This window comes from Nelumbo nucifera, chromosome 1, assembly GCF_055504915.1.
Source record: "Nelumbo nucifera cultivar China Antique chromosome 1, China Antique-T2T, whole genome shotgun sequence".
NCBI classification, from domain to species: domain Eukaryota; kingdom Viridiplantae; phylum Streptophyta; class Magnoliopsida; order Proteales; family Nelumbonaceae; genus Nelumbo; species Nelumbo nucifera.
Window position 1 is genome coordinate 193,051,330 of NC_142649.1, and position 27,956 is coordinate 193,079,285.

A 27,956-nucleotide genomic window follows, 5' to 3' on the forward strand; every position below is an offset into this window, starting at 1 on the left:
AAAATACCAGGAGTTGGATTAATACTCTAGTTACAGGGGCTTGTTTTGAGCAAGAAAGACAACAAACTATTAGGGATTATGGAATTGGCGTGATATTGTTTAATACGGTTTGTTAATACCATATAAGAAATTTGAAGCATCTATGCTCAACTATGAAGGTATAGGGGCTTGTTTTGAGAAAGAGGCATAATAAACTATCAAGATTTATGAAATTGGTGTCATATTGTTTAATATGGTCTGATTAATACCATATAATAAGTCTACGTAATTTTAGAGACGTCAAAGGCATCCAAAGCCTCCATGCTCAATTATTAAGCTATATGAGCCATAATAACCGTTGTTTGTGGGAACTGGGAATACTCTCTATTTGGCTTTTTTTTGTTGGTATTGCTGAGAGGAAGATTTGAAACGATCTCAATGGGTAGACAATTAATTGGAGAAACAAATACCTGGGTAGTAGAGGACTTCAAGAATGTTGGAAGAGAAGCGTTTCAAGGCCGACTTGATGCTGGGTGGAGGCCTCGGATGTACATTGAGAGCATCTTCCATATTTACATACTACCATTCATGAAGAGATATTCCCAATGTACAGTTATAGTGTCCTGTGGTAAGTGTGGGTAGGATAGTTGTGGGCAGGAGATCCGGATTAGAATTTTCCACCCTAATCCGCACTGGCCCAGCCCATAGCAATTCACAAATCATGAAGTAGTGGAAACAGAACCTTATTCTGCCAAGTTCCAAGATCCACTGCTGCAAATTCTAGGATCAGGTTCCAGGTGGATTTCATAATAGGATTCAATCGTAGAATTGAGCACAATAGAATCTGAATGAAATACACCTTATTCTCACCGGAATCTGTTTCTGTCTAAATCCACGATTTCATAATAACCAAAACAACATGCAGAAAAACATAATCAGTCCGACGCTGCTGGTAAGATGATTGAGGATAGATCCTAAGCCATGGATGTTTCTGAAACAATCTATTTGCACGTGAAGCTACCACTATGGAAATTTATTGCAGACAAAAAAACCAATCAAATTTGTATATGCTCCAAATATTTTTTTCCCTCTTTTCTTTTCTTGTTTTGATAGTTGAATTAATACTAAAAAGTGAATCACAAGAAAACGACAAAGCCACTGAGCCATCCATTTAGTTACTGGGGTCAAGGAAAGTAGTCGGTAGTTGGTATAGAAATGAGAAGTTATAAAGCACTACATCCATATGGGCTCACATTAGATGGTACAGTGTCTCTATGTAGTGAGGAAAGAGAGAAAAGAAGGGGTGAACACCTTGATTCTCAAAATATTGGAGAATAAGAAAGAGTAGATTTCATTCGATAAAAACTATTTTTTCACAAGGGAATATTAGTACATTGATCAAAATTCACAGATTTAAACAATGTTTTCAAACCATTATTGGCTGGGACGCGTGGTTGGATGATCGTTAGGCCTAGAGATCGTTTAGGCAATCAGTTTCATTTTATCCCAAATTCAATCTCTGGTCAAAAACCGTTGAATTGGTTAGTGATCCATTTGGACAGTCAAACTGTTAATTTATTCGACCTACTTAATGGTTTTGACCGTTTTCTATTTTAATTATTTTTGTTGAAATGGACCATCTGTTCAGATCAGAGGATCAAACTGTTGATCCAGAAACCATGGCCACATCAATTCTGGTTCTGAGTTGATTTTTAAAACCTTGAATTTAAATACCAGAAAAAAAAATCTGAATAAAATACAAATAAGTACACACTTTCATTGAATTATACGCAATAAAAATAAAAAAGGACATAGGATCTATGGTGATGAAAATTTGGTATTCTAGTGTCGGCTGCCAACCTAACACAATTCTATCCTCTTATAGTCTTATATCCAGCAGATTTAGAGACCAGTATTGTAATAATTGATACACACACCAGCGGAGTTACTGAAAATTGAAAGATGATTAAACTAAACACTTCCATTATAAATCACTGACCCACACAAAAGAAGAAAAAGCTGCAATCCAACAAGTACACCATTCCATGAGAAAGGGAAGAATCTCCTTGATCTTTTCATAGTAAGGACATATCAAATCAAAACATGTCTTAATTCAAGAAATGAAAATTAATCTTTGGGTGTGACCCAGAGGACCCTTATAATGTTCTTACTTCTTAGCCTCTCATGCCTTGTCACCCAACTGGAGTACAGAACCAACCATTGGACGGGATGGATTCTCACCACCACTAATAAGTTCATATTGTGTGAGGTCTAAATCAAGAGCAAAGCTGCAGCTTGTCGTCATTACTCCTGTACAAGGGGCACACCTCTTTAAACATGAACATGGTGCATGAGGTGGTTTTGCTATCAAACATTGGATGGTAGGAGCATTTAGCAAATCAACAAAATGGTTGCTATCGCACCAACCAGACTAGACAACGAATTTTTTAATATTATGAGGTGGATAGCTGTAATACGACAATTTCAGACACCACCAATAGGGCTTATAGCATCATAACAAGCTTCCCATAATCCATTATGTTTGGTTTGAAAGAAGAGAGAGGGAAAGACAGCTCAAGGGTTTTTACTTAACATAATCTGTTAAGATTATCAAATAGATGGCAATACTTTGAAGAATTTGGCTTCGGTCAGGTAAAGCTTGTTCGAGCAGTCTTTACAGTCTTGCATTGAGAATATCTCTATACTTGTGTGCTTTATTTCATGGGGAGATATTTCCAATACAAGATTGCAAAAGGGTATGGGCACGGGCTTGTCCTTACAAAAGCCGATCTCCACTTTGAAGGGTACTTGATTTTTCACTTGGGCTGTGTTTGGTTTGAAAAAAAAGATAGGGAAAGGAAGGAAAAAACAATGAAATCTAAACAAACATTGTGTAGATTTTCCTACCTTTCCTCCCTACTTTTTCTTTCAAACCAAACACAGCCTTACTGAAACTTCAGTAGTTTTAGGTTTTGTATCTTTAACTTCATCATCTTGCTTTTTATACCAATTAACCATGACATATCTATCGTCATTATCTTTATCATCATTCTTATATCTTAATTAACCGTCATATTAATCACTATTAGTGTCCCCATTTTTATTGTATTATCATCAGAAACAATTTCAATTTTGCAACTAGGGGTCTCAATGGACCGGTTTTGGATTGGACCCATCCAAACTAAGATCAATTTGGACGGATTGGATGGACCAACAAGACATATTGAATTGGACCATTCCAGACTTAATGGTTCAAAGTATTTATCGGATTGGATTGGACCTGCTCTATCCATTATAAATTTGTATTGAATTGGGGTTGGGTTGAGCCAATATCTAGTCCATTGATAGAATATAAGAGCATAGGTGTCAATAGACCAGGTTTGGATTAAAATTAATCTAAATTAAAACAAATTTGAACAGATTGAACAGTCTAAATATTGAATTCGATTGGTCTAAAATAGTCCAAAATATTCATTGGAATGGATTGGACCTGGTCCATTACAAATGGACTCACATTAGACTGGATCAGATTGGACTGAATCCAGTCCAATTGACACCCCTACTTACAACCATCATCATCATTACTAATTTGTAATCTTGAACATTACTTGCTAAACTATTCCTAAAATTAGAGAAATTTCATTAAAAATGTTCATCTTTACATCATTTTACATTGGATATTGAGGAGGTTGATGATGTTTCAAAAACCTTGTGGCTTCTAGTAAGTCACTCGTAATTGTACCCTTCAAAACTTTCCTAGGTTTTTTAATCTTCTTTTTTTATTTTTTGAAGGTGGTGTGAGGCTTTGCTATCTGAGGAACAAATCTCGATTCATTGAATTGAATGCTAAGTCATTAATTTGGGATAGGTTGCATGCTAAGACATTAATTTGGGAGCTTTTTTTTTTTTTTGAGGCAAAAGCGGATCAATTCAATTATCTTGAATCAGTAATATCAGAGGATACAAGAGAGGTAGCCACTTCGGGGCAGAGAGACCAAGTACGTGGTCTGTAAAGCCTGACGCGCTAAGCAATGGGCCACTGTATTAGCAGTCCTCCTAACTAAAGAAACCGAGATAGTTGGAAGGCGTGAAAAATAGCTTCTGCAGTCAGCGATTACGGAGCTGATTTTCCATGGTGGATGAACTGTTTCCACCAACAGAAGCTGAATTATAACCGAAGCATCACCTTCAATGATCACATTAGCCTCAGTACCCGTAGCTCCATCAACATTAATTTTTATGCAGTTCTGGGGAGGTTTACTCGAATGTCTTGGGACATTTTTAGACAGTTGTTGTTCATTTAGTGATGGGGGAGAGCTTTGACTTGTCTGAAGAATGGATTTGGTGTAGGCTCGTGCTCTGATGAGAACCAACTGGGGGTTGAAAGGTTGATGTTCAAAAAGCTTCTTGTTTCGATGCCACCAAATGAACCACATCAGCACAACAACATTCAAAAGGACATGTCGTCCTTGCTGAGTTTGGTCCAATTTCCACCACTCAGCTAACCTCTACGCTATACTTTTGCTCGAATTACAGTCAATGCGCATACCTAAATTGGAACCAAACCAGATCGGTGAGATAGCAGGGCAAGAAATCAGAACATGCTCCAAACTCTCCTCTTTGCCACTACAAAGCGGACACTCCATCTCATTTATAACCCGGTGTTTTGCTTGACTGACTTTAGTGGGTAATGAATCATGCAATGCTCTCCAAATGAAGATCTTGACATGGGGAGGAATAGTTTTCCATTTCCACCAGTGTTTCCAATACAGCTCATCGTCAATCACACACATAGAAGAAGTTCCTGGGATTTCAGCTTCTGGTACCTTCAAGCATGAAGAAGTTGTAAATTCTCCATGGGATGTGGCCGTCCAGACTAGTAAATCATGAGTTGCAATACCTGGATTTTGGAGCTGAATTCCAATTATATGATTGATAGTATCGTCATCAAAAACTGAGCTTAACTCATTTCTTTTCCATGACATAGAGGTGTGGTGGATAAAATTTGCCACTTGGCCAAGTCCAGGCTATACTTCCATACTTTCTGGGCCTCTAGAAACTGAAGGTATCCAAGGATCACAACCAGCATCAACATCCCATCCATCGCCTATAATCCATCTGCAGGCTTTTAGTAGAATTTTTTGGCAATCAAGCATACTAGACCAGGTTGGAGAGTTAGCACCCTTCTTGGTAGAGTTCCAAAAGGATTCATGCTGTAAGTATTTCGCACGGAGGATCTTCGCTCATAAGGAATCTAGGTTTTTACAAAAGCGCTAGAACAATTTTGATAAAAGAGCTTTGTTTCTCTGTGCCACATCAACCAAGCCCAAACCTCTCCAGTCTTTAGGCGTAAGAATACTATCCCAGGATTTCAAATAGTATACCTTCCCTCTCTCCTTTTTTCCCCACCAGAAATCTTTGCAAATAGCATTAATATCCTTGGCTACTTTCTTTGGCACAAGAATTGTCTGCAAGTGATACATTGGAATTGCTTCAAGAGTCGATTTGATGAGAACAGTACGGCCAGCTTGCGACAAAGTATTTTCTTGCCACCCTTGCAGCTTTCTTTTAATCTTTTCTAGCAGGAAGTTCTAGTCAGCCATTATGGCTCTTGAGCAAAACATAAGCCCACCGAGGTTGAGATTTTGTTTTCCTAGAGAAGAAACCCCAAGCATGGATTGAATTCGGTCACGGATCCTTCTTTGGGTGTTAGGGATGAAATAGATGGCTGATTTTTGGTAATTGAATTCTTGGCCAGACCATTTACAAAAGAGTTGCAGTTGATCTTTCAAGCAATGAATTTCAGCAAGTGAGCATTTCCCGAATATCAAAACATCGTCAGCAAAAAGCAAGTGATTTATTCTTACACCTGTTTTGCCAAATTTAACGCCATGGACTTCTCTATTCTCCAGTTTTGAGCTCAACAGACGAAATAGGATCTCTGTGCACATAATAAAAAGGTATGGGGAAAGAGAGCATTTGGCGTGCTGTCGTAGGCACCCAAAAATAAACCTATACTCGTAAAGATAGAATGTAGTAGTGCAAGTAGGGATTGTCCCACAGAGAATATCTAACCCAAATTATGTGCTACGTGAATCAAAGATGGAGGGGGTGTATGTAATGAAAATCAGATTTAAAATAAGGAAAATTAGAATTAATAAAGAACGCAATTTAAATGAGAATTTAGGTAACTTCGAGTGCTGAAATTAATCAAAGAACAAATCTTGGTCTAGGATAGTATCCACCATCAGAATTACACTACTGCTCGCAAAGATAAATCAATTCAAACTTTTGAATATTCATCGTAGGAATTAATTTCCTGCATCTTCCTACTATTAGTTAATCGGAAAACAAGCGATCCTCTTAACCCTTACTACTAAACAACCCCTAAACAAGCGTTAAAGATTTAATCCAGCAATAGCATTAAGCATTAGAGATCGATGAAGCTAAACAACACAAGCACAAGCGGTTGCATTTAATTTAGTCGACTGCTCTTCCTAGGATCTAACAATTTCTGACGCAGCAAATCATTAAACCCTAGTTGCTTTGCAGATTAGAGGGATCAAACAATTACGGATTTGATATCTAATCTAGCGATAGATTGTAACGAATAATAAACTAGTAGGCCTTCCAATCAAACGAAACAATCATAGATATAAACATAGACGAACATTCGATATCCAAAGCATGAATTAAACAATAAAAACCAAATTAGATCTCACAGTTTGGTGGAATTCTGAGGCTTCTACTTTCTTCGACCAAGTACAAGAGTTTAGCCACGCATGTTCATGGTGAAAACTCCAAGAAAATCAGAGAATGAAGAAGAGGGGCGGAGAGAAGAGAAGAGAAGAGAAGAGAGGTTCGGCTACTCCCAATCTCCTTCCTTCTCTCTAGGGTTGAGTGGTCCTTGAGTGCTAGCCCCCCCCCCCCCCCCCCCCCCCCCCCCTTTATATAGACTTAGGAGGGAGTTGTCTCTTGCTCCTCTAAGGAGTTCTTTCTTCATTGGGAGTTTAGTTTTCTAGTAGATAATGCCTAGATTTGATCTAATCTATTCTTATCTCTTAACTAGTAATCTTAATATCTTTTATCATTTTAGAAATACAATAAAAAATTGAATCTGATAGGACTCTTTGATGTTTCTTATTCTTGCATTCGTATTGGGTTTCTTCAACGAATTGGGCTGCTGCAAGGCTTCTCTGCGAACTAGACTTCTTTGCGAATTGGGCTTCTCTACGAATTGTTTAGACCTCGGGCTCGATTTTGTCTTTGATGTTGTTTGAATATATTAAAACTCAAAACATGAAAGTTGTATAGTTTTTCCTTATCTTTCCAATGCATCTTGAATCATCTCAATCAGAGTCCGGATGGGAGATTTATGCCCATATTACTGCACGGTGCCGAAACTGTGCAAAATTACCCGTTTAGCCTTATTTTTCACCCTACGTCTTCTTTCGTGCCATAAATCGAAATACAAGAATAGTGAGTCCAATTAGATACTAAATAAGTGTAAAAGACTGAATATTAAGGAATAAAAATATGATCATTTTTATTCTCATTAGCATCCCTGTCTGAGTCCTCTCGAGGGAGTAAAGAATTCTCCAACACAGCTGTTAACCATAACTACAATGCTAGTGGTGGCAATACAATTGTATATCAAGTTGCAAAAAGGGTAAGAAAAACCAAGCGCTTGCATCACCTTTATCAGGAAATCCCATTCGATCCTATCATAGGCTTTGCTGAGATCTAATTTCAACATAAAGTAGTTGTTCTTACCTTTCTGCTTCTTCATAGTATGAATTACCTCTTTATGGACGACTGTGTTATTTGTGATTTGCTGACCCGGTGTGAAAGCTGCCTGGAAGGGAGATATAAGCTGCAGAATGAGAGACCTCATTTTTCTGGTGATGATTTTAGTAATGATTTTGTATGAGACATTACTGAGTCCAATGGGTCTAAAATCTTTGGCCTCCTCAACTTTATCGCTCTTTGGAATTAAGCAGAGAAAAGGTTGGTTAATCTCCTTGATACTTGCCGGATTCCTAAAGCAGTTTTGCACCAATGTCACTACATCATTTCGAACTGTTGACCAACATTTTTGGTTAACAGAAGCTTGGACTCCATCGGGGCCCAGAGCCTTATGTGCCCCAATAGCAAAGACGACACTCTTGATCTCTTCTTCTTCAGAAATGCTACAAAGCATTTCATTTTGGGCTTCTATTATTTGCACATCCAAATCAAGGAACTCAATAAGATCCGGGTTGTTCGACCGGAACAAATTCCGAAAATAATGAGATAATGTGTCCATGATGCAGTTTGCAGAAGATGTCCACCTACCATTTGAATCTTTCAGCCAATGGATTGTGTTTCTTCTTTTTCGATTGGAAGCAATAGCATGAAAATATCTAGTGTTTCTGTCTCTGTTAGCAAGCCAATCAATTCTTGCACGTTGCTTCCAGTAGCACTCTTCCCTGTCCAACCAAACTTCTAGTTGTCTTCTCAAATCCAGTTCTTTATTTGTGTCTCGTGAAACACTGTCCTTCATCTGTACCAGAGCTATCTCCTTCCCAAGACGTTGGATATTTGAGGCAATGTAACCACACCGCTCTTGTCCCCAAATCTGCATTTCTTTCTTTACCTTTTCCCATTTATATGAGTAGGGTCCCGTAAAAGGGTTCCAATGTCTTGTGAACTCATTCAAGAAACCCTCTTCTCTCATCCAGCACTCCTCGAATTTCAAACATTTTCGGCCCTTGAAGGGTTGTAGGAGTTTTAGTAGTAGGGGTGCATGGCCACTAGCAATCATGGGAAGATGATTTACAATAGCAAGTGGAAAAGTTTGGAGCCAATATGCTGTAACAAGTACCCGGTCCAGAAGCTGCAAGATTAAATGTCCATTGGATCTTTGGCTTGACCAAGTAAAGGCTGGCCTGGACCAACCCAAATCAATTAGTCCAATTCTGTCAAGGACTGCATGGAAATCACCTAGACGCCGAGCATTAGGTCTTCGCCCCCCAGACTTTTCAAACGGGTCCATAATGGAGTTCAGGTCACCCAATAAACACCATAGGCGATCTGTGAATTCAGCAAAAGCATACATGCCATGTGCAAACCGGTTCCTGCCATTAGAGCCGGGGTGAGTATAATAGCAAAGCATATCCCACTCCACATTACAAGGCCAATTACAAACTCGGATAGCAATTTGATGGGGATTATCAAAAAGCACATCTACTTGAACTCGTTTGATCCATCCAAACCACAAACTTCCAAACAAGCCTGCTGACTCAACAATATGAACATTATAATTAACAAGACAAAATTGAAGTAAAACTCTACTCTTAACTTCATCACACTTTGTTTCAGAAATGAAAAAGAAAACCGGTTTGTACTTAGAAAGGAGCTTCTTAAAGTGCCGAACTATCGAGGGGCTCCCTCTCCCTTGACAGTTCCAGATTAGAAAACTCATGGTTCCTGTGGTGGTGCTTGCTGGCCGACCACCTTAGCCTCAGAAGTCTCAATTATCCGCCCATCGGAACACGAGTCCAACTTTGATTCTCTTCGTCCCAACTGTTTCAACTTTAGGCCCGAATTGGGTAACTCACGCCAATTTTGGCCATCAATATTAATCTTCTTTCATTAAAATCTCTCTTTCGAGATTTTAGGCTCCCTTGACTTCCTATTTATGTTCAGCCCATCTCTCTCTTGACTTTCCATTAATTGATATTTACTAATTGGGTCAGCCAACTAAGATTTTGTAACTGACGCCAATTCATCCTTATTTTGCTCCCTTGTATCATTACTTTCCAAATTTGAAGGCTCACGTTCCTTGGATCATGGAAAGACAGCCGGAGTTATTTTCTCAACAGCAATGGAATGACTGTTATGCCCCTCATCCTGTACCGAATTTTCGTTCGGTACCGGGTCTGCTATAGTATGGTTGGTGTTGCAGCCTTCAGTGTCCTCTGAGAGAGAATCCGCACATTGTTTCTCTACGTTCAATGAATTCTGACGCTCCTTTGACGGACTCTGAATCACTGATCCTCCTCTTAACTCCTCACTGTAATTAATTTTTAGGAGATCTTGCAATCTTTTCCTGAATTCTGGTGATTTGCTTTCTTCGATCTTTCCCATAATATCGAACCGGATCTTACATCTCTCAAGCTCATGTCCAAGTAGTCCACATAGCGAGCAGAATCGGGGTAGACGTTCATAAGCAAGAGGGACAGTGATCTCCTCCCATTTCAAGAGTGTGTAGGGTACACTTTTGATTAGTGGCTGATAAATGCTCATTTGGACTTTGATGCGAGCAAACTTGCACCATTTCTTGACATCTGGTTCTAGATTGACTGGTTTTCCTACAGTGGAAGCAATGCTTTTGGCAACTTCAATCGTCAAATATTCTACCGGGAGGTTGGACAGCTGCACCCATATTCCCACAGAATCCAATTGATAAGAGGACGGAGCTCTATTAGCTTCACATTTAGCCATTAAGATGAAGTCACCGTTGAAGTTCCATGGGCTTGCATCAAACACTTCGTCGCAGTCAAATTTTGAAAGGAACTTAACCATAAAGGTTTTACCTCCATAATCAACTATATCAGATCCACTTTTCAGCTACCATGCTTTGCATAAATACTCTTTGAGTCCTGCTAATCGGAAAGGTTTATCTGTGAGCATCTTGATAATCAAGCACTTCTCGTAGTCCTCTCCACTGCTTACATCTTCTTTCTTGGCTACTAATCTCATGGGGGTTTTATCCTGTAGGATGTTGGCAAAGCTCTAATAAATTTCATTTTCGAGTTCTTCTTCTGGTTGCACTATTCGATCCATTTGGGTATAAGCAAAAGACGCTGACAGAGGCCGGCGGGGGATGTCGAAGGTTACAGGGAAGGGGAGAAAATTCGACTCATAGGGAGACGAGAGAAAACGTACTTACGACATCGAACCTTTGGGTTAGAGTATTAATTTGGGAGCTTAATTATATGACTATTTTATTGATTAAAATACAAAGTAACAAGTCATTCTTTTTTAAAGCAAACTATAATTCATTCTTTAGGGGTTTTTTTTACGACTAAATTTTTGGTTTGTAAAGCAAACACAAATTGGTTTTGTTTCAAAAAGAAAACAATACACATTTAAAACCACCAAAATAATCATTTTTAAAACAAAAATAAATTTTGTACATAGTGTAGAAATTATGTGATTTATGGAGCATGAATAACCAGATAAAAACATGGTTTTAAACCAAAAATTTAAGAACACATTGTTTGTTTCAGTTTTGAGGGTAATAGCACACATATAACCAAAAACATGTTTTCTGTACTTTTATTTTGGTCAGCTGGTTGTGTTTTGTTTTCAGAACCGGCAACAAGAAAAATAATTCACATTGAAGAACCTCTTAGCACTCAGACAAAGAGTCCTAATTAATATATTTGATTTCTAAGACCAAAAACTTAAACTTAAAATTAAATATTGTTATTAGAATTAGGTTATGGCTAGCGTGAATGACCAATCATATTCTTCAACCATGGCAAGACCTGGCAATTGGGTTGGGTGGATCGGGTTCAGGTTGGGTCAAGACATTTTGGGTTGATTTTGGGTCAGGTTGAATTTCAGGTTAGGTTGTCAAGTGTTAGACCTTAACCCTAAAAGTTCGGGTTAGGGTTGACCCATGGGTCAAATTGAGTCATCCCAAAAAAAAAAACCTGAGGAATTAACATTACAATTCCAAAAATAAAATAAAATAACTTGAACATTTAACAATTTAGGTTCTACCCGGAACCGAATGGAATCGGTTTTGAACCGACCTTACCCAATCTATTATAGGATAGGGTCTGGTACCAAATTCTTGGAACTGACCCCGCCCAAGTTGGTTCTAGGGTCTAGGGGTTTATCTTACCTGAATCGACCTGATGAACCGGCCTTGATTGGCCTTGGTGGAACCGACCTTGGAATCAAACTTGTCTTTAAAGAAACCCCAAAATATTTTTTTAAGAATTTGAAGATTTGAGACCAAGCACTCATGGTTACAAAATTCATTGTCTCACTTGACCATTGAGTTACTTAAGTGATTTGATCATTTGCTTTCATTTTAATATTTGTATGTGTATAATAAATAATGTAAAAGGTAATATTTACAAAATTTAAATCATAGTGACAAATTTTCAACCATATATTAGTATATTATGATAAACTATATTAAATTAATCAATTTAATCAATAAAGATAATATAAAGGGTCAATTTGGTTCGCAATTAGAACCGGAATCAAAATCCTCCGGAGTCGGAATTGGAATGGTCCATTCCCATAGTGTATTTGGTTCAGACAGGAATGAGAATTGAAATCAGTAGGAATGGAATTTCATTCCCAAGGGAAGGGTAGGGAATGGCCCTTAAATGGGAGAATGCCATTCCAGCATGAATGGGAATGGGATTCCGATTCCATTTAACCAAACAGTTAGAATTAGAATAGCCCATTCCGATTTCGATTCTAGACCCCTATTCCCAGGAACCAAACGGGGCCTAAGTTTTAAACTATATATTATCATTATTGAAAGTCATGTTTTTGGAGGACATGTTTCATTTTTTTTTTCTTGAAGGGGGAGAGTAAAGAAAGAATAGGTTCATGAGTAAACCCTAGAACCGATCCCGGAATCGCCAAGACCAGAACCAACCTTGAAACTAACCTTCATAGGGTAGGTTCCGATTCCAAAAACCTAGAATCGACCCCTACAAGGTAGGTTCTAGGTTCTACCATGGAACCAAACCGGCCCATGCTCACCCCTACTCACGGTTCATTTAACTGAACAATGGGAAAATTTCTGAAACCGAATTGGTCATATCGGTTTTTGCATTTGTTCAAATTGAAACCAAACCGAGACCACCGATTGATCAATTTCGGTTCTTCGGTTTTTTGGTTTTTATATTTATAACATATATTATAAATAAATAAATATGCATATTATATTATAAACACTATAAAGATATATATAATATATTTATAATGTATTATATATTATAAATAGATAATTATAAATAAATATATATATATAATATCTATTGACCATTAATAAAAATGGGAACGGTAATCGTTCCATTCATCAAAACTCCCTGATTTTAATTTTCAAAATTACCCCTCACCATTATTTCTATTTGCTTTGTCATTGTTTAAAAGTCCATTAGTTTTCGCTTTGGACATTCTGATTTTTATTTCCAAAATTACCCTCACTATTTATTATACCATTTATATGCTTTACTCCTATAACCATGTTTATTAATTTATTTTCTTAAAAACCAACAATAAGGGATGATTGTAGAAGTGTCAATTAGGTCTTGCCGCTCGTGGCCCAACATGGTCTGACACGATTTTGAACTGGCCTAGCCTAGCATGGCATGATCGAGCGGGCTATGCCGCCTGCAGCCTGCATGCTGGCATGGTCTAGCTCGCAGCACGACCCAATATATTTATATATATTATATATATTATGTATATACTATAATAATCATATAATATATTAGTATATATAATTTTATTATATTATTTCATTTTATTATTGCATATATAAACAATTGTATACATCAAAGTTCATATAAAATAAAATTTTAAAATCTTTTTTTAATTTATCTTAAAATTTTCATTATTTTTTCAAAAATATAAAAAAAGAAACATGACTTGACCTGGTTTGTGGCCCGGCCTGGCCCAAGGCTCGGCCCATGAAATGACACGGCATGGGCCGGGCGGGTTCGGGACATGGGCTGTGCTGGACCAACCCCCAAAATATCTTAGGGGAGGGAAGCACGGCCCGTAGGCCGACACAACAAGGCTTGCACTTTGCATGGGTCACATGCGGGTCATGTCGTGTTGGCCCAACATGGCCCAATTTACACCTCTAGGTGATTGATTGGAAAATATGTGTATAGAAATAATATAGGTTTTTACACACTTGGAACTAGTGGAGTTCTAAGTGTTTTTATTCTTCAGTTTTTATCATATTCAGTCTTTTGCCTTTCATCTTAACAAGTTTCAACAACAATATATGCCAAAATTGTACTCAATATCATCTTTATCACAACTGCAAAGTTCTATTATCTCTTTCACTCTTTTAAGTTATGAAAATGCAATAGGAATTTTGGTTTCACATCATGCTTTAGTTTAAAATTGAGTTTCTTTGATAACTATTTCTGTTTAATTAATTTTGAGCAATTAGGGTGTTGGTTTAATAAGTTTTGATTTATAAGTTTCAAGAACTTTTCATCTTTGGGTTTAATTCAATGTTTAATCTTGTGTCTTTAGCAAGTTTACATTTGCCCAAATCAAGTTTGTATTTGTAATTTCTAAGCATTTTTTTGGTGTTTTGTAATTTGTAAGTTCTCACACACCTAATTCTCTTAACCATCAACGAAAGACACCATAAAAATACCAAAACTTAGTGCTTGTTCTACATGAAGATCCAAGTTGTTTGCTTTCAACATCTTGCACTTGCAAGCTAAGAGTAAAACCCTCGTGCTAGTTTGCATTTGGCATCCTCTAGGTTTGGTTTCAACATCTTGCACTAGAAAGTTGAAAGCAAACCCCTTGCTGCTAGGCTCTTTAATTGAATTGAATCTATGCCACACCGTTCCAATAGGATCAATCCTTGGATTTTAATTTATGACTGGCACAAAGCATTATGGTGGTTCCATAGCCCTCTAAGCCATTGTGCTAATGTTGCAATATGGAGTTTTTTGCGTACTTATATACGCACATTACATTATATGTCAAATGGAATCATTGATCATGTTTTATGTTAGTTTTGTTTTCTTTAACATTACCACTCACACTCAACTAAGATGAAGTAATTGAAGTACGATTTTATTTTAGGACAACCAAACAGATTGGCACTAACACAAGTGAAGAATCAAACAAGTGGCTACACCCATCTTGGTTAAGATCTATATATGGTTCTGGTATCATTCTTTGGTTCAAATATCCCGTACACTGCATGGGCCATTCTACTAATAGATATAAATGCATAAACCGATCGATTCGATGAACCACATTTTTCGATTTAATTTCCTCAATTTAATTCAGTTTTTTGTGAGCACCCCTACCTAACACAGTCATCAAATGCAGCAAATCTGAACTTGTTTTAAAATTCGATATGGGAACCGATGGATTATTTCATTGCGTGTATAAAACTGAGTTAAGACAATGATGCCTGATGCAGCGCGATCTTGTCGCTCCCTACTGGAAGGCAGCTTGGACGTCGGACTACTGCGTGGCTCGGTTGAACTACAAGGCAAAAGAGATCAAAGGTCCCAAGGTACTTTACCCGATGTGCTAAGTTAGCATAGGAGATTGTAGAGAGCTAATAGCTTGTGAATACTAGCAAGTGAGAGCTAAATCGCACATACCTTGTGAGGTTGGAGGCGAAATCTTTATATAGGCGAGCTGTCGTGGGCCTCTTGAAACGTTTCCGAGATAACCGACCCATCTAACTTGGAGTCTGTTCCGCACTCGAAGATGAACTCCGTGTAAGCTGATAAGGCTTATTATCCAGGTCTGTCTAGGTCTGTTGATTTGGGCGGGATAGAGATAAGATCCGTTGGCATGTGGCGTGATCCTGAGGAGATCGGAGATGGTTAGCTCGCTTTTAGGAGGCTACGTGGCACCTCGGTAAGTCAGTGAGTGTGGTGAGCTACTCAGGCCCCGGTCTTAGCTAAGTAACCCAAAGTGCCCAATGTGACTTGGACTACTAAGGTGTTCAAGATGTTACCAAATCTATAAAATCACTCCACGTGTCATCTTGTCAATGTTCGAGCCATATTATCCCTCATCAATGCCCAAGTGGCAAGTGCAGCCACCTTTCTTCAACCAAGTTAAAGTTATAAGTTTTAACTTCTAGGCAAATTCTATTTTTGTGTGTGTGCGTAATTTTCTAAACAAGTTGTTTACCTTTTCCGTTCAACGCCCAGCTTGCACATTGATGCACAATGCACCATTATTAAGAGTGATTATTACTTTTTGTTATATAGTATTCAATTCATTTCCATCATTCTTTCTAAGGGCACCACCTGGAGCAGAGCAGTATAATTACTGGCCACCCTGTTTCTCTTTCGATCATTATGCATGCATCATTACCACGTTCCAGACTTTAAGATTGTGTTTGGTTTGAAGGAAAAAAGTAAAGAAAGAAAGAAAAAGGTAGAAAAATCTATACAAAATTTATAAAAATTTCTCTATATATTTCCTTCCTTTTTCTACCTTTTCATTCAAATGATAAGCCCCCAATTAACCTTACGTATGCTAGGAGAAAGAAAAGGCAACATAAGGGGGAGATGATTAGACATGGGGCATTTATGGAGGAGGTCAGAAGGGAATAGGAAGAGTCTTGGGGCATTTATAGCTATATCAGTTATGAATAAGAAGAGTTTTTTGGCATTTATAACTAGGCCAGCTGGGCATTTATAGAGGGAGTCAGTTATGCTATCAGAAGAGTATAAGAAGGGGCTTTGGGGGATGAGGGGTGGTATGCTTTTCTTTGAGTGAAGAATATTGTCAGTGATTGGGAGAGCCGGCGGTCTCTCGAAGAACCGACCAACTGTTAAATGTTTCTTATGAATACCAATTTATTTTCTTGATGTTCTAGTTGTGTGAACTCTGCTATGGGTCTGAGAACTGTGTGTGAGTTTTTGGGACATAACAGTGGTATCAGAGCTCGTCTTTCCTCGGCCATGGTGACAACTAAGGAAGTGGCATTGCAGGTGGAGGGTTTCGAAGAATGCTTGACTTCTCTGCATTCTGAACTGGATGGCTTACGCGATGAGATAACAACTGGACTTTCGAAGATCACATCCCTGGAAGGAGGCGTTCAAGACTTGGTAAGACGTTTTGATCTGTTGCTTCAGCAACAGACCTTGCCAGCTCCTTTGTCTACAACGGACATTGCTCCTCCTGTAGCCGCATCAAGTCGTGCGGCTGACAAAGGGAAGAGTGCAGCTTTCCCGACGTCTCCTTCAGTGTCAGTCCCGGAACATACTTCTGATTCACTTCCTCGGAAGTTGGAGTTACCTATTTTTGATGGGGAAAATCCAGATGGCTGGCTTTTTCGCGCGGAGCGCTATTTTGAGATTAATGGCTTGCTTCCGGCGGAGCGTCTGCGAGCTGCAGTTGTCTGTTTAGAGGGTGATGCATTGGCGTGGTATTACTGGGAAGATGGTCGGCAACCTTTTCGTGGTTGGACAGAATTCAAAGAGCTCCTCCTTGAACATTTTCGATCGACTCAGGAGGGTAATTTACAGGAGCAGCTCTTCTCGTTACATCAGTCTTCTACTGTTAAGGAATATCGTCGCCAATTCGAGGTGCTCTCCACTCCCTTACGTGACCTACCGAAATCAGTCCTTGAAGAAGCATTTGTTAATGGGTTACACGACCCTTTCCTGAAAGGTGCCATGAAGCGGGGTGACTGGTATAGAACTAAAGACTTGGTACTTAAGGGCTCTGATTGGATTGTCAATGAAATGAAGAAATCTGGTCTTCGAGGCCATGGTGGAGCTGGTTTTCCATCTAGCCTAAAGTGGTCTTTCACGCCACAAGTATCTGATGGTCGTCCTTCTTATCTTGTTGTCAATGCTGATGAGAGTGAGTCAGGAACATGTAAGGACAGAGAAATTATGCGCCATGACCCACATAAACTACTTGAGAGTTGCCTGATTGCAGGGGTTGGTATGCGGGCCACTGCTGCTTATATCTACATAAGGGGAAAGTATGTAAATGAGCGGAAAAGCCTTGAGAAGGCAAGGAGGGAAGCTTATCAAACTGGACTTTTGGGAAAAAAAGCATGTGAATCTGGGTATGATTTTGATGTTCATATCCACTATGGGGCTGGTGCTTACATTTGTGGAGAAGAGACGACATTGTTGGAAAGCCTTGAAGGAAAACAAGGAAAACCAAGGTTGAAGCCTCCTTTTCCAGCTAATGCAGGGCTATATGGATGTCCAACAACTGTTACAAATGTTGACACTGTAGTTGTTTCCCCCACCATTTTAAGGCGTGATCCTGAATGGTTTGCTAGTTTTGGCAGGAAGAACAATTCTAGGACAAAGCTATTCTGTGTCTCAGGCCACAATTGAAGAGGAGATGAGTATTCCATTGAAGGAGCTGATAGAGAGGCACTGTGGAGGAGTTAGAGGGGGATGGGATAATTTGCTTGCTATGATACCAGGGGGTTCTTCTGTTCCACTGATTCCAAAGCACATATGTGATGACGTGTTGATGGATTATGATGCACTCAAGGCTGTCCAAACGGGTTTAGGACAGCTGTTGTAATTGTGATGGACAAGTCAACTGATATTGTGGATGCAATTGCTAGGCTCTCTTACTTCTACAAGCATGAAAGTTGTGGGCAGTGCACACCACGCAGGGAGGGGACAAGATGGCTGTGGAGGATCACGGAGAGGCTGAAGGTTGGAAACGCGAAGCTGGAGGAAATAGACATGCTTCAAGAGGTGACAAAGCAGACACACCATCTGTACATTGGGCGATGCTGCTGCTTGGCCTGTGCAGGGACATATCAGTGTGCGGTGTGCGCCCATCCACTATGCTTGGAGCTACTGGTTTGGAAGTGCTTATTCATTGGCTGGGCCTACCTGATTTTGAAGATTATTGGAAGCCTTTTGACTTGCTTCGAGACCAATTTCCTCATTTTAACCTTGAGGACAAGGTTAGACTTTGGGCGGCGGGTAATGGTAGGCCCCCAGTTAACCTTACGTATGCTAGGAGAAAGAAAATACAGCATAAGGGGGAGATGATTAGACATGGGGCATTTATGGAGGAGGTCAGAAGGGAATCGGAAGAGTCTTGGGGCATTTATAGCTATATCAGTTATGAATAAGAAAAGTTTTTGGGCATTTATAACTAGGCCAGCTAGGCATTTATAGAGGGAGTCAGTTATGCTATCAGAAGAGTATAAGAAGGGGCTTTGGGGGATGAGGGGTGATATGCTTTTCTTTGAATGAAGAATACTGTGAGTGATTGGAAGAGCCGACGATCTCTCGAAGAACCGACCAACTGTTAAATGTTTCTTATGAATACCAATTTCTTTTGTTGATGTTCTAGTTATATGAACTCTGCTGTGGGTTTGAGAACTGTCTGTGAGTTTTTGGGACATAACATCAAACCAAACATAGCCCAAGTGTGCAATGAGTGAGATGATGATTATGGTCTAAAATGCATCGTCGCCCATTCGCTTTCACGGCTTCACGATTAGTGTCGGCGATGACGCGATTATTCACCGTAGCGCTTGCGAGTTGCAAGTTGAGACTACTTGGTTTGGGGCCCCGCCACTTCCTCCCATTTCGTACTTTAGCTACCTTCCTCAATCAGTACAGCTCAGCGGACGCCACCCATTTCTCATTCTACTCTATTTTATACCACGCATGGCGTCCGTTATCCCTTCCCTTTTTCCTTTTCTACAATTTCGATTTTTTATTGATTCCGTCCTGTCCTTCCAAGAAACATAGGCTATCCTACCATTTCCACGTGGCGCCATCAACTGCCGACAGCCACGTAACGGCACCATCTCCATTGTGACTTCTTTCATTCATTGCCCGTTCCGCCCGCTATCCGGTTGATTTACCGGACACGTGTTCAATACCCTTGTCTTCTGGGTCGATCACTCAACACAACAGGCTTTCTTCAGCTCGATCGATCGAGCCAGATAAAACCGCTTTATAACGCTCTTTTTCTGATTTCTCCAGTCCACCACCATTTTCGCTTTCTCTCTCCCTCTCTCTCGTGTCGCAGGGTCTGAGAAACGAAACCCCTCGAAAAAGGAAACCTCCCACAAAAAGCGTCAATCTTTCCGGTCCAATTTCGCCGGAAAACCCGGGGGAGTCGCCTTATAGAGCTTCTGATGCTTCCCACATCCGATTCCCCGCCGCCGGAACCCCAATTTCTAAAAAGACCCAAAACCCCGGATTACACAGACCGCAAGAACCCTCTATACTCGGTCCACATCTACACCTCTACCCATCCTCGAACATGGCTCTTACTCAGCATTCTCTTCCTCCAGCTTTTTCTTCTCTTCATGCTTCGTTCTGTCCCCGTCTCTATTTCTTTCCGGTACTTCTCCTCTCAGGACACTACCACCACCGCCACAGTAGCCGACGTCTCAAGTTACGCATGTGATAATGGTAAGGTTTATGTTTATGATCTCCCCACTATGTTTAATACAGAACTTACCGAGAATTGCGAACGGTTGAATCCTTGGCACTCTCGATGCGACGCACTTTCCAACGATGGTTTCGGCCGGAGAGCAACGGCACTCACTGGAATCGTGCCGGAGAATTTGACACCAGCGTGGTACTGGACTGACCAGTTTGCCTCGGAGATCATCTTTCACAATCGGATGTTCGCCCACCACTGTCGAACCCTAGACCCCGAATCTGCAACAGCATTCTACGTACCGTTCTACGCCGGACTCGCTGTCGGTAAGTATCTGTGGTCCAATTACAGCGCTCGCGACCGTGATTTCCATTGTGAGATGTTGTTGAAGTGGGTCCAAGAGCAACCGTTCTGGAGGAGGTCGAACGGCTGGGATCACTTCATCATGCTGGGTCGCATCAGCTGGGACTTCCGACGGTCCAAGGACGAGGATTGGGGGTCCAGCTTCATCTACATGCCCGCGATGAAGAACGTTACACGGCTCTTGATCGAACGGAACCAGTGGGACTACTTCGACGTCGGAGTTCCGTATCCCACTGGATTCCATCCGAGAACGGACTCGGACGTACGGCAGTGGCAGGATTACGTACGGACACGCAACCGTGGGACACTCTTCTGCTTCGCCGGAGCTACACGTGGCGTATTCAAGGACGACTTCAGGGGACTGTTGTTAAGACACTGCCGTAGCGAGTCGGGCTCGTGCAAGATCGTGGACTGCGCCGGGAGTCGCTGCTCGAACGGCACTTCGGCGATCCTCGAGACGTTCCTGAACTCGGAATTCTGTTTACAGCCCCGAGGGGATAGCTTCACGAGACGTTCCATATTCGACTGTATGGTGGCCGGTTCAATCCCGGTCTTTTTCTGGAAGAGGACGGCTTATTATCAGTACGAGTGGTTCCTGCCAGGCGAACCGGAGAGCTACTCGGTGTACATAGACCGGAACGAGGTGAAGAACGGGACGTCCATTAGAGAAGTGCTTGAAGGGTTTAGCAAAGAAGAAAAAAGGAGAATGAGAGAGAAGATCATCGATTACATACCCAGGTTTGTTTACGCAGAGCCTAAAGAGGGGCTGGAGAGTATCAAGGATGCATTTGATGTTGCTCTTGATGGGGTGTTAAAAAGATTCAGGGAGCAAACCAGATGGAAATAATCAAATAAATGCTAGGAAATTTGAGAATTAAAAGACTGAGAAGCCAATAAACTATTTATTTTGTGCGAGTCCGAGAGGTGAGAGATGATATATATTTACAAAAAGAGAAAGATTAAGATTATAATTTAGAATAGTTTGGGAGAAAATTAGATAGAATTTTGGATCGATTTCATGGCATGCATGGCAGAACTCAGAAGGTAAGGTGGGTGGGATATTGAAGGAAGGTAGTTAAATTTAGTTATTTTACAGTTTTTATGATGCCACGTGGGATTACATATGCAGGCAATGTTTTATATATATATATATATATATATATTTTATATATATTTTGGAATTTTTTTGGAGATTGAGTTTGTAATTTTGTATATATATATTATTTCACTATAGTCATGTGAAGTTGGATAAATGTCATTTGAGTATTTATGATGGAGGTTTCTGTATTATTGTTGCTATAGTTTTAATTTCAATGTAGAGTTATAGAGCTTGGACGGATCTCTTTTTTTTTTTGGCATTGTTAGCCATATACATTCCATTAATGAGATTTATATGAAGGGCTATGGGGTATAATCAAAGATCACTCAGAGTAGTCAGGATCAAAATTCAGAAGCTTGGGAATTGGTGTTAATTAATAACTTCACCATAGATATACTTTACCTAAAATACCAAAAAAAAAAAAAACTAATATTTCACATGGGACATATATGAAGTAATGAGGCCCACTTTCAATTAGTGAGGCTCCCCTTTGATGAGCATGGGGCCATGGGTTATCTCTATTCTTTGGCTTATTTACCTTTGTTAAAGTTTGGTTGAATAGTTTAAATTCAGTGAACCAGTCTGAGTAGCACTTTTGCTGGGGAGGGGAGGGGGTTGATATCGAAAGGTACTTTTTTGTTTTAAAGAGGATGGGGGAATAAAAAGTGATGAATGGGTGGCCTGTGTCAGTGGTCAATGGTGGGAGAGTAGATTATAAAACCATCAATATCATATCATTAGATGACATAAAAAAATATTAAAGCAATTTTATTTGCACTAATACAAGTGTATGAGAGTGCAAATGAAAAAAGAAGCAAATTTTCATTTTATTTTGTTTTGGGTTTTATTTTATTTACATTGCAATCAAATAAAATAAGCTAAAATTTAAAATAAAAATAAGTCAGAATTTACAATTGAATCATTTGCACTGTCATAGTTTCGTTAGTGCAAATTTATTTACATTACAATCAAATAAGTGGAAGAAAGCTTGAAACAGAAGGGGAAGAAGAACCTAGAAAACCTCCAATCTAAGGCTTGTGAAGTCAAGGGAATGAGTTGGTAGACTGCTTGAGATGTTGGTAAACTAAGGATCCCGACAACAAAGAGAAAGCGTGTATAAAATAAGATCAAAATGAACCGAATTTATTAAATTGTTCATTTATTTTATTTTAAATGTCGTTGAAAGAGCTTAAGTGGGTGCCACAGAATTTACTTGGAGAATAATTCTTGATGACCCTAGAAAATTAAACCAATAAGACTAGATTTAAACTTTTCTCCGCATACCGCATTAACGAAATTTCATTTCTGCAACAATCATAGTCAATAATCGAGAAGATACGTCGATTTCTGTCTCTGTGTGTTGTACAGGAAGAAGGGGGGAAGGGGCAGGTACACAGAGTCCGCATTTCAATGGATGGATGCACCGACAAGGAGCCATGGTAAATACTTACCGACAAGAAATCTGAACAATAACCCAGTAATTAACAAACTTATTATTACAGGTTACAGCCCAACAGGAAAGGAGAGAATATGAAGCTTAGTTTGCGACGATAATCGTTCAACTGGAGAATAGAGAGTTAATTTGATCAGTTTCAATTGAATAAGTTAAGATAGCAAATCCCAATTGTCGATCTAATGCAAGTAGGTTTGATTAAAAGAATACGCTGGGGCTGGGTGGAGGATTCATCCTTCATCATTCAACCCACCGACGACGTCTTGAGTTGCTCTCCAGTCTGCCCAAGCCCAACATGCCATGATTAAAACTTAAAGAAGTGAAATCATGAAGCCTGGTGTGTGTTGAGTGCATCTCACATCTCCCCCCTCATAACTCGATTACCTTCACATGGCTTTACCATATGCACCAGCATTTTTCTTTTTTATTTTGCGCTATTATTATTAACTAGTAAACGTGTACGGATATTTGCACGTGGCAATAGATTATAGGCCAAACGAAACTATACATGAATACATGATTATTAAAATTATTAAATGTAGTTAATTCACCTCAAACATGTTAATAGAGAAATTGAAAATTGTTGGCAAAGCTTTGCTTCCCACATAAATTTCTGCATCAACTTTAAATGCTTAAATTGGACTTCCATTTTGAGAATATCAAGTCCAACTCTGAGCACAATCCAGATGCAGAGAAAGTAACTCGATAAGTATATTCTAGGGAAAAAATTCAGTTCAGCAAAAAAAAGGAAAGAAATGAAGAAAAAAAAAAGAGTCTAATACCTATCAATCTGGTTTTTGAGCTTCAACAAAAACCTCTCATTATCCTCCTCGGTAACTCTCAACAACCTCTCTAATAGAATTTTCTTCTCCAGTAAACATAGACTCTAAATATCAACTTCTTTAGTCTCACCCCCTACTTCAGACAATAGACCTTTCCTTATATGATTATAAGTGGGCAGTTTTTGAAATGAAAGTAAAGGACATATATGTCCTCTTTATGCCCACTGTATGCTTAGACAAGGGATAGAAAACATCTAGTGAAAATTCTAGAAGAAAGGGCATTCACTCTTTTATAGGTAGTATGGATATCAAACAAACAAATAAAAAATAATCAAATCAAACCCCAATAAAAATGATAAGTCATGTGAGAGGAAAACCGGAAAAATTCTCCAATTTCGCCTACAAAGCTTCATTCTCATCTCAGAATGAAGAGGACATTACCATACAATTAGGAACGGCAATGGGGTAGGGTGGGGACGGGGAGCCTCTCCGCACTCGTGATTTTTTATAATGTCAACCATTTTGTTTTTGTTTTTTTTTTTAAAATAATTAAAAATTACAATCATATTAAAAAAGATTCAAACATATTCAACCATATTTTAAAAATACTAATATATAGCCACGTGTATAGATATATACATATATAAATGTATGGATACATATATACATATATTAGAAAATAACTAGTAACAATACAATTTAAATAAATCAATAAATAAATAATATTGTAAATAGCTAATTTCACTTATATCAATTAATAATTATAGAAAATAACTTAAAAATAATATTTATTATATATTTATATGTATACTAAAATTAATATTTATTTTATTTTCAGTAATTATTAATTGTGTTTTTTAATAAATATGTTTTCAATAATTATTTGTGAATCTATTTTTGTTTTTTTATATAATAGTAAATTGTCAATAATTATTGGAGATTAAACAACTATTATTTAACTTTTGAATTTTAATTTATCGTATTTGTTGTATTTTTCTATAAATTTATTTTTAGTAATTATGTATTTTTTATAATTTATTGATTAATATTTATTAGAGATCAAACTATTATTTTAGTTTACACTATTTATTGACTAATTTAATATATTTTCAATATTTATTGTATTTTTATTAGATATCTATTGTTATTTATAAATTTATTTTCAATAATCTTGTATTTTTGCTATACATTTTCAATCTAATGTAGATAAATTAATATTACATAATAACATCAAAATAAATAAAACTCAATAATCTTGTATTTTTGCTATAAATTTTCAATCTAATGTAGATAAATTAAATTTATTTTCAATAATTGTATTCTCATGCTGTTTCGCCAACCAAAGTGACCTGGTTAGGTTGGAAGTTTATCACCCGAAACGATTGACCATTAGTGAAAACCTACGAACTCGGGTTGTATCAGTTTGTGTCTATTTTCGGTTTGGTTTGTTTGTTCAAAAGATTTAAATTTTAAAAATAAATTTAAATTTAATAAATTACAATGGTATTATTAGAAAAATAAATTTATGATATAAAATATTTTAAACTAAGAAATACGAAAATTTCTCACTTTTCTGTATTAAAAGAATTATATTTATAATGTAACGCCCATACATCGCACGGTCCCCGCTAGTATATGCATAAATAACAGCGCTCTCTCTCATATCATACACATTAGGGGTACAATTTGAGTGGATGTTGATTGAGGTTCATAATATAATGATTTTTGGGCCTCTTGGCAAAGAAAATAATAATTATGTAAGCAACTGGCGTCGCCATGACTCGAACCGGAGACCTTCGGTGTGTTAGACTGGCGTGATAACCAACTACACCACGACACCTCGTTATAAAAAGAACAAACATATATAGCTTTCCTGCAACAGGAGAGCTCGCCTCATCAGCCCCAACAGCCAAAGTTTTTTCTGTTGTGGTTTCTGTATGTAAACTTATAAATCGTCATGCCTTCACTTTCACTTCCACTTTCCTTGACTATTCATTTCCGAAGAACAAGGAAGAAGAATTGAATAGGGATGATTCACAACAGAGGTGATTGGAGAAGAAAAGGGATAAGGAAAGCAATAGCGAGCAGAATAAGGAAGAAGAGAAAAGCTGATGTAGTAGATAGACCTGGCAAATAGTTGACCCAACCCGCGAATCTGACCCAACCCAACCCGAAAAAACAGGGTTAGGGTCTCATATTTAGCTACCCGAATGTGAAAATGACCCGACCTGGCCCGATCCGAAAAAACTGGGTTGGGTCATGGGTCAACCCGTTGACCCGATTGTCAAGTTTAATTTGGATTATTTATGCATTGTTAGAAGTTTTCACTCTTTAATTTTTTTATTTAGTCTTAACTTTTTATTGTTTACTCTTTAAATTGTTAAATGTTCAAGTTTTTTATTTTATATTTGGAATTTTAAGGTTAATTCTTTTAATTTTGACATTTTTCATGTAATTTTTCTTTATTTTTTTTTAATTTTAATTATTTTTTGGGATGACCTGAATGACCCATGGGTCAATCCTAACCTGAACATTTAGGGTTAGGGTCTAGCATTTGACAACCCAGCTCGAAATTCAACCTAAAGTACCTTGACCCAACCAGAACCCGACCCACCCAACCTAATTGAGAGAACAATTAGATTCAAAGCATGTGGCCATCAACAACTCATCAAGAAGAAGATTAGATTGACGGAGGACACTGACGACCAGGAATTCACATCGTTGTCCCCTTAGGACAGAAAATTTGTCCCTAACCAGCCACACTCGCCTGTTCGAATTTGATTGGACAGCACAAACATCAGATCTAATATGAGTTGAAGATCCGATCACATTTCACAAACACATATTCGAATTTGAATCCATTAATAATGTTGGATATCCAAATATGACCCGATCCTTTTAATTTCTGAAAAATTTTAAAAATATAATAGTTTATTTAAAGAAAAAATAAAAAAATACAAGTATTTTCTTCAATATATATATATGTGTGTGTGTGTGTGTGTGTGCGTGGGTGTGTGTGTGTGCGTGTGTGTGTGTGTGTGTTTTATAAAAAATAAATATTATAAAAATTCAAGGACAAATTTCTTAAACTACCCTTATGGTTTAGCTAATTGACTAAGTATACCCCTACTATTTCACTATTGTCTAACGCTACCCCTACTGTTTTGGAAAATTGCCATTGTTGTTAAAATATTGATGGAAGGGCTAAAATGTTCGTTTTGCCCTTAAGTCAAATTGGAAGCTCCTCCAGTACTTCTTCATCTTCCTGGTCTTCGCCACCCAGGTCCAGTCACCTCACCTCCAATGCCAGCACTGTTGGGTCTTGAAAGGTTGCCCACCTCATCTTCTCTGTCTCTGTCCTCATCGAAGGAAGAGGAATCGTCACTGTCCTCTATCAAATGAAACCCTTTCTCCCAAGTGGGTATTGCACGATCAAATCAATTAGTCTTTTCCAAGTCGATCACTTGGAAACCGATGACTGACTATAGATCACCAAGAGATGCTATTCACCTTCATCTTCAACCTCTCGACCAAATAACAATGGCAACAACCTCCCTCTCACCTCTTTCTCCCTCGTTTCTTCTCTCTCTCTCTCTCTCTATCTATCTATCTATCTATCTATCTTTTGTTGTCTCTCTCTTCACCAACACAGAATCCACTATACACCTTCTTTCTCTCGACAGTGGCAACAAAGACTTGACAATGGAAGCAAGTGACTCCAACGTCCCTCCATTCCTTTGAGATTTTCCATCGTTGTTTCCCATTTTTCGACACCCAAGCACCTACTCTTACTTTTGTTCTTTTGGCCATTTGAACACCTTCCCCATCCCTTGTTTTTCTTTCTTCTCCGCCATCGCCACTACAACTCTTGGCAGCAATGGTTTAGTCTTTTGATCTCCCCCTCCTCTGATCTCTCTCTCTCTTCTCCACCGTTGCCCCCATGTTTTCCTTACCTTTGCAACTACATTAAATCTATCACCAAACTAGAATCTAGGACCACCCATCGCCATCGAAATTTAACCATCCCCTCCGCTGCATTTTTGGTCTTCCTACCATGGTAGCACCTTGCGACCACCCAAACCTCTAACTATAATCTTGCCCCTAAGTACCGACAGCTTCATCTAACCCAACTTGAACCATA

At 38.6% G+C, this 27,956-nt stretch overlaps 1 protein-coding gene and 1 pseudogene across 1 annotated transcript; both read left to right on the forward strand.

Moving 5' to 3' along the window:
* The first annotated feature begins 16,612 nt into the window (after positions 1–16,612).
* Positions 16,613–18,937, forward strand: LOC148804299 (NADH dehydrogenase [ubiquinone] flavoprotein 1, mitochondrial pseudogene; annotated as a pseudogene).
* Positions 18,938–19,656: 719 nt separating this feature from the next.
* On the forward strand, positions 19,657–21,820 carry GT18 (glycosyltransferase 18). The gene has a single exon (XM_010279148.3). The coding sequence runs from the start codon at positions 19,868–19,870 to the stop codon at positions 21,326–21,328; it is 1,461 nt and encodes a 486-aa protein (XP_010277450.1). The 5' UTR covers positions 19,657–19,867; the 3' UTR covers positions 21,329–21,820.
* Positions 21,821–27,956: the final 6,136 nt, after the last annotated feature.

Coding starts and splice junctions, on each gene's coding strand:
- GT18 (XM_010279148.3), top strand. CDS start 19,868: ATGCTTCCCACATCCGATTCCCCGCCGCCGGAACCCCAATTTCTAAAA.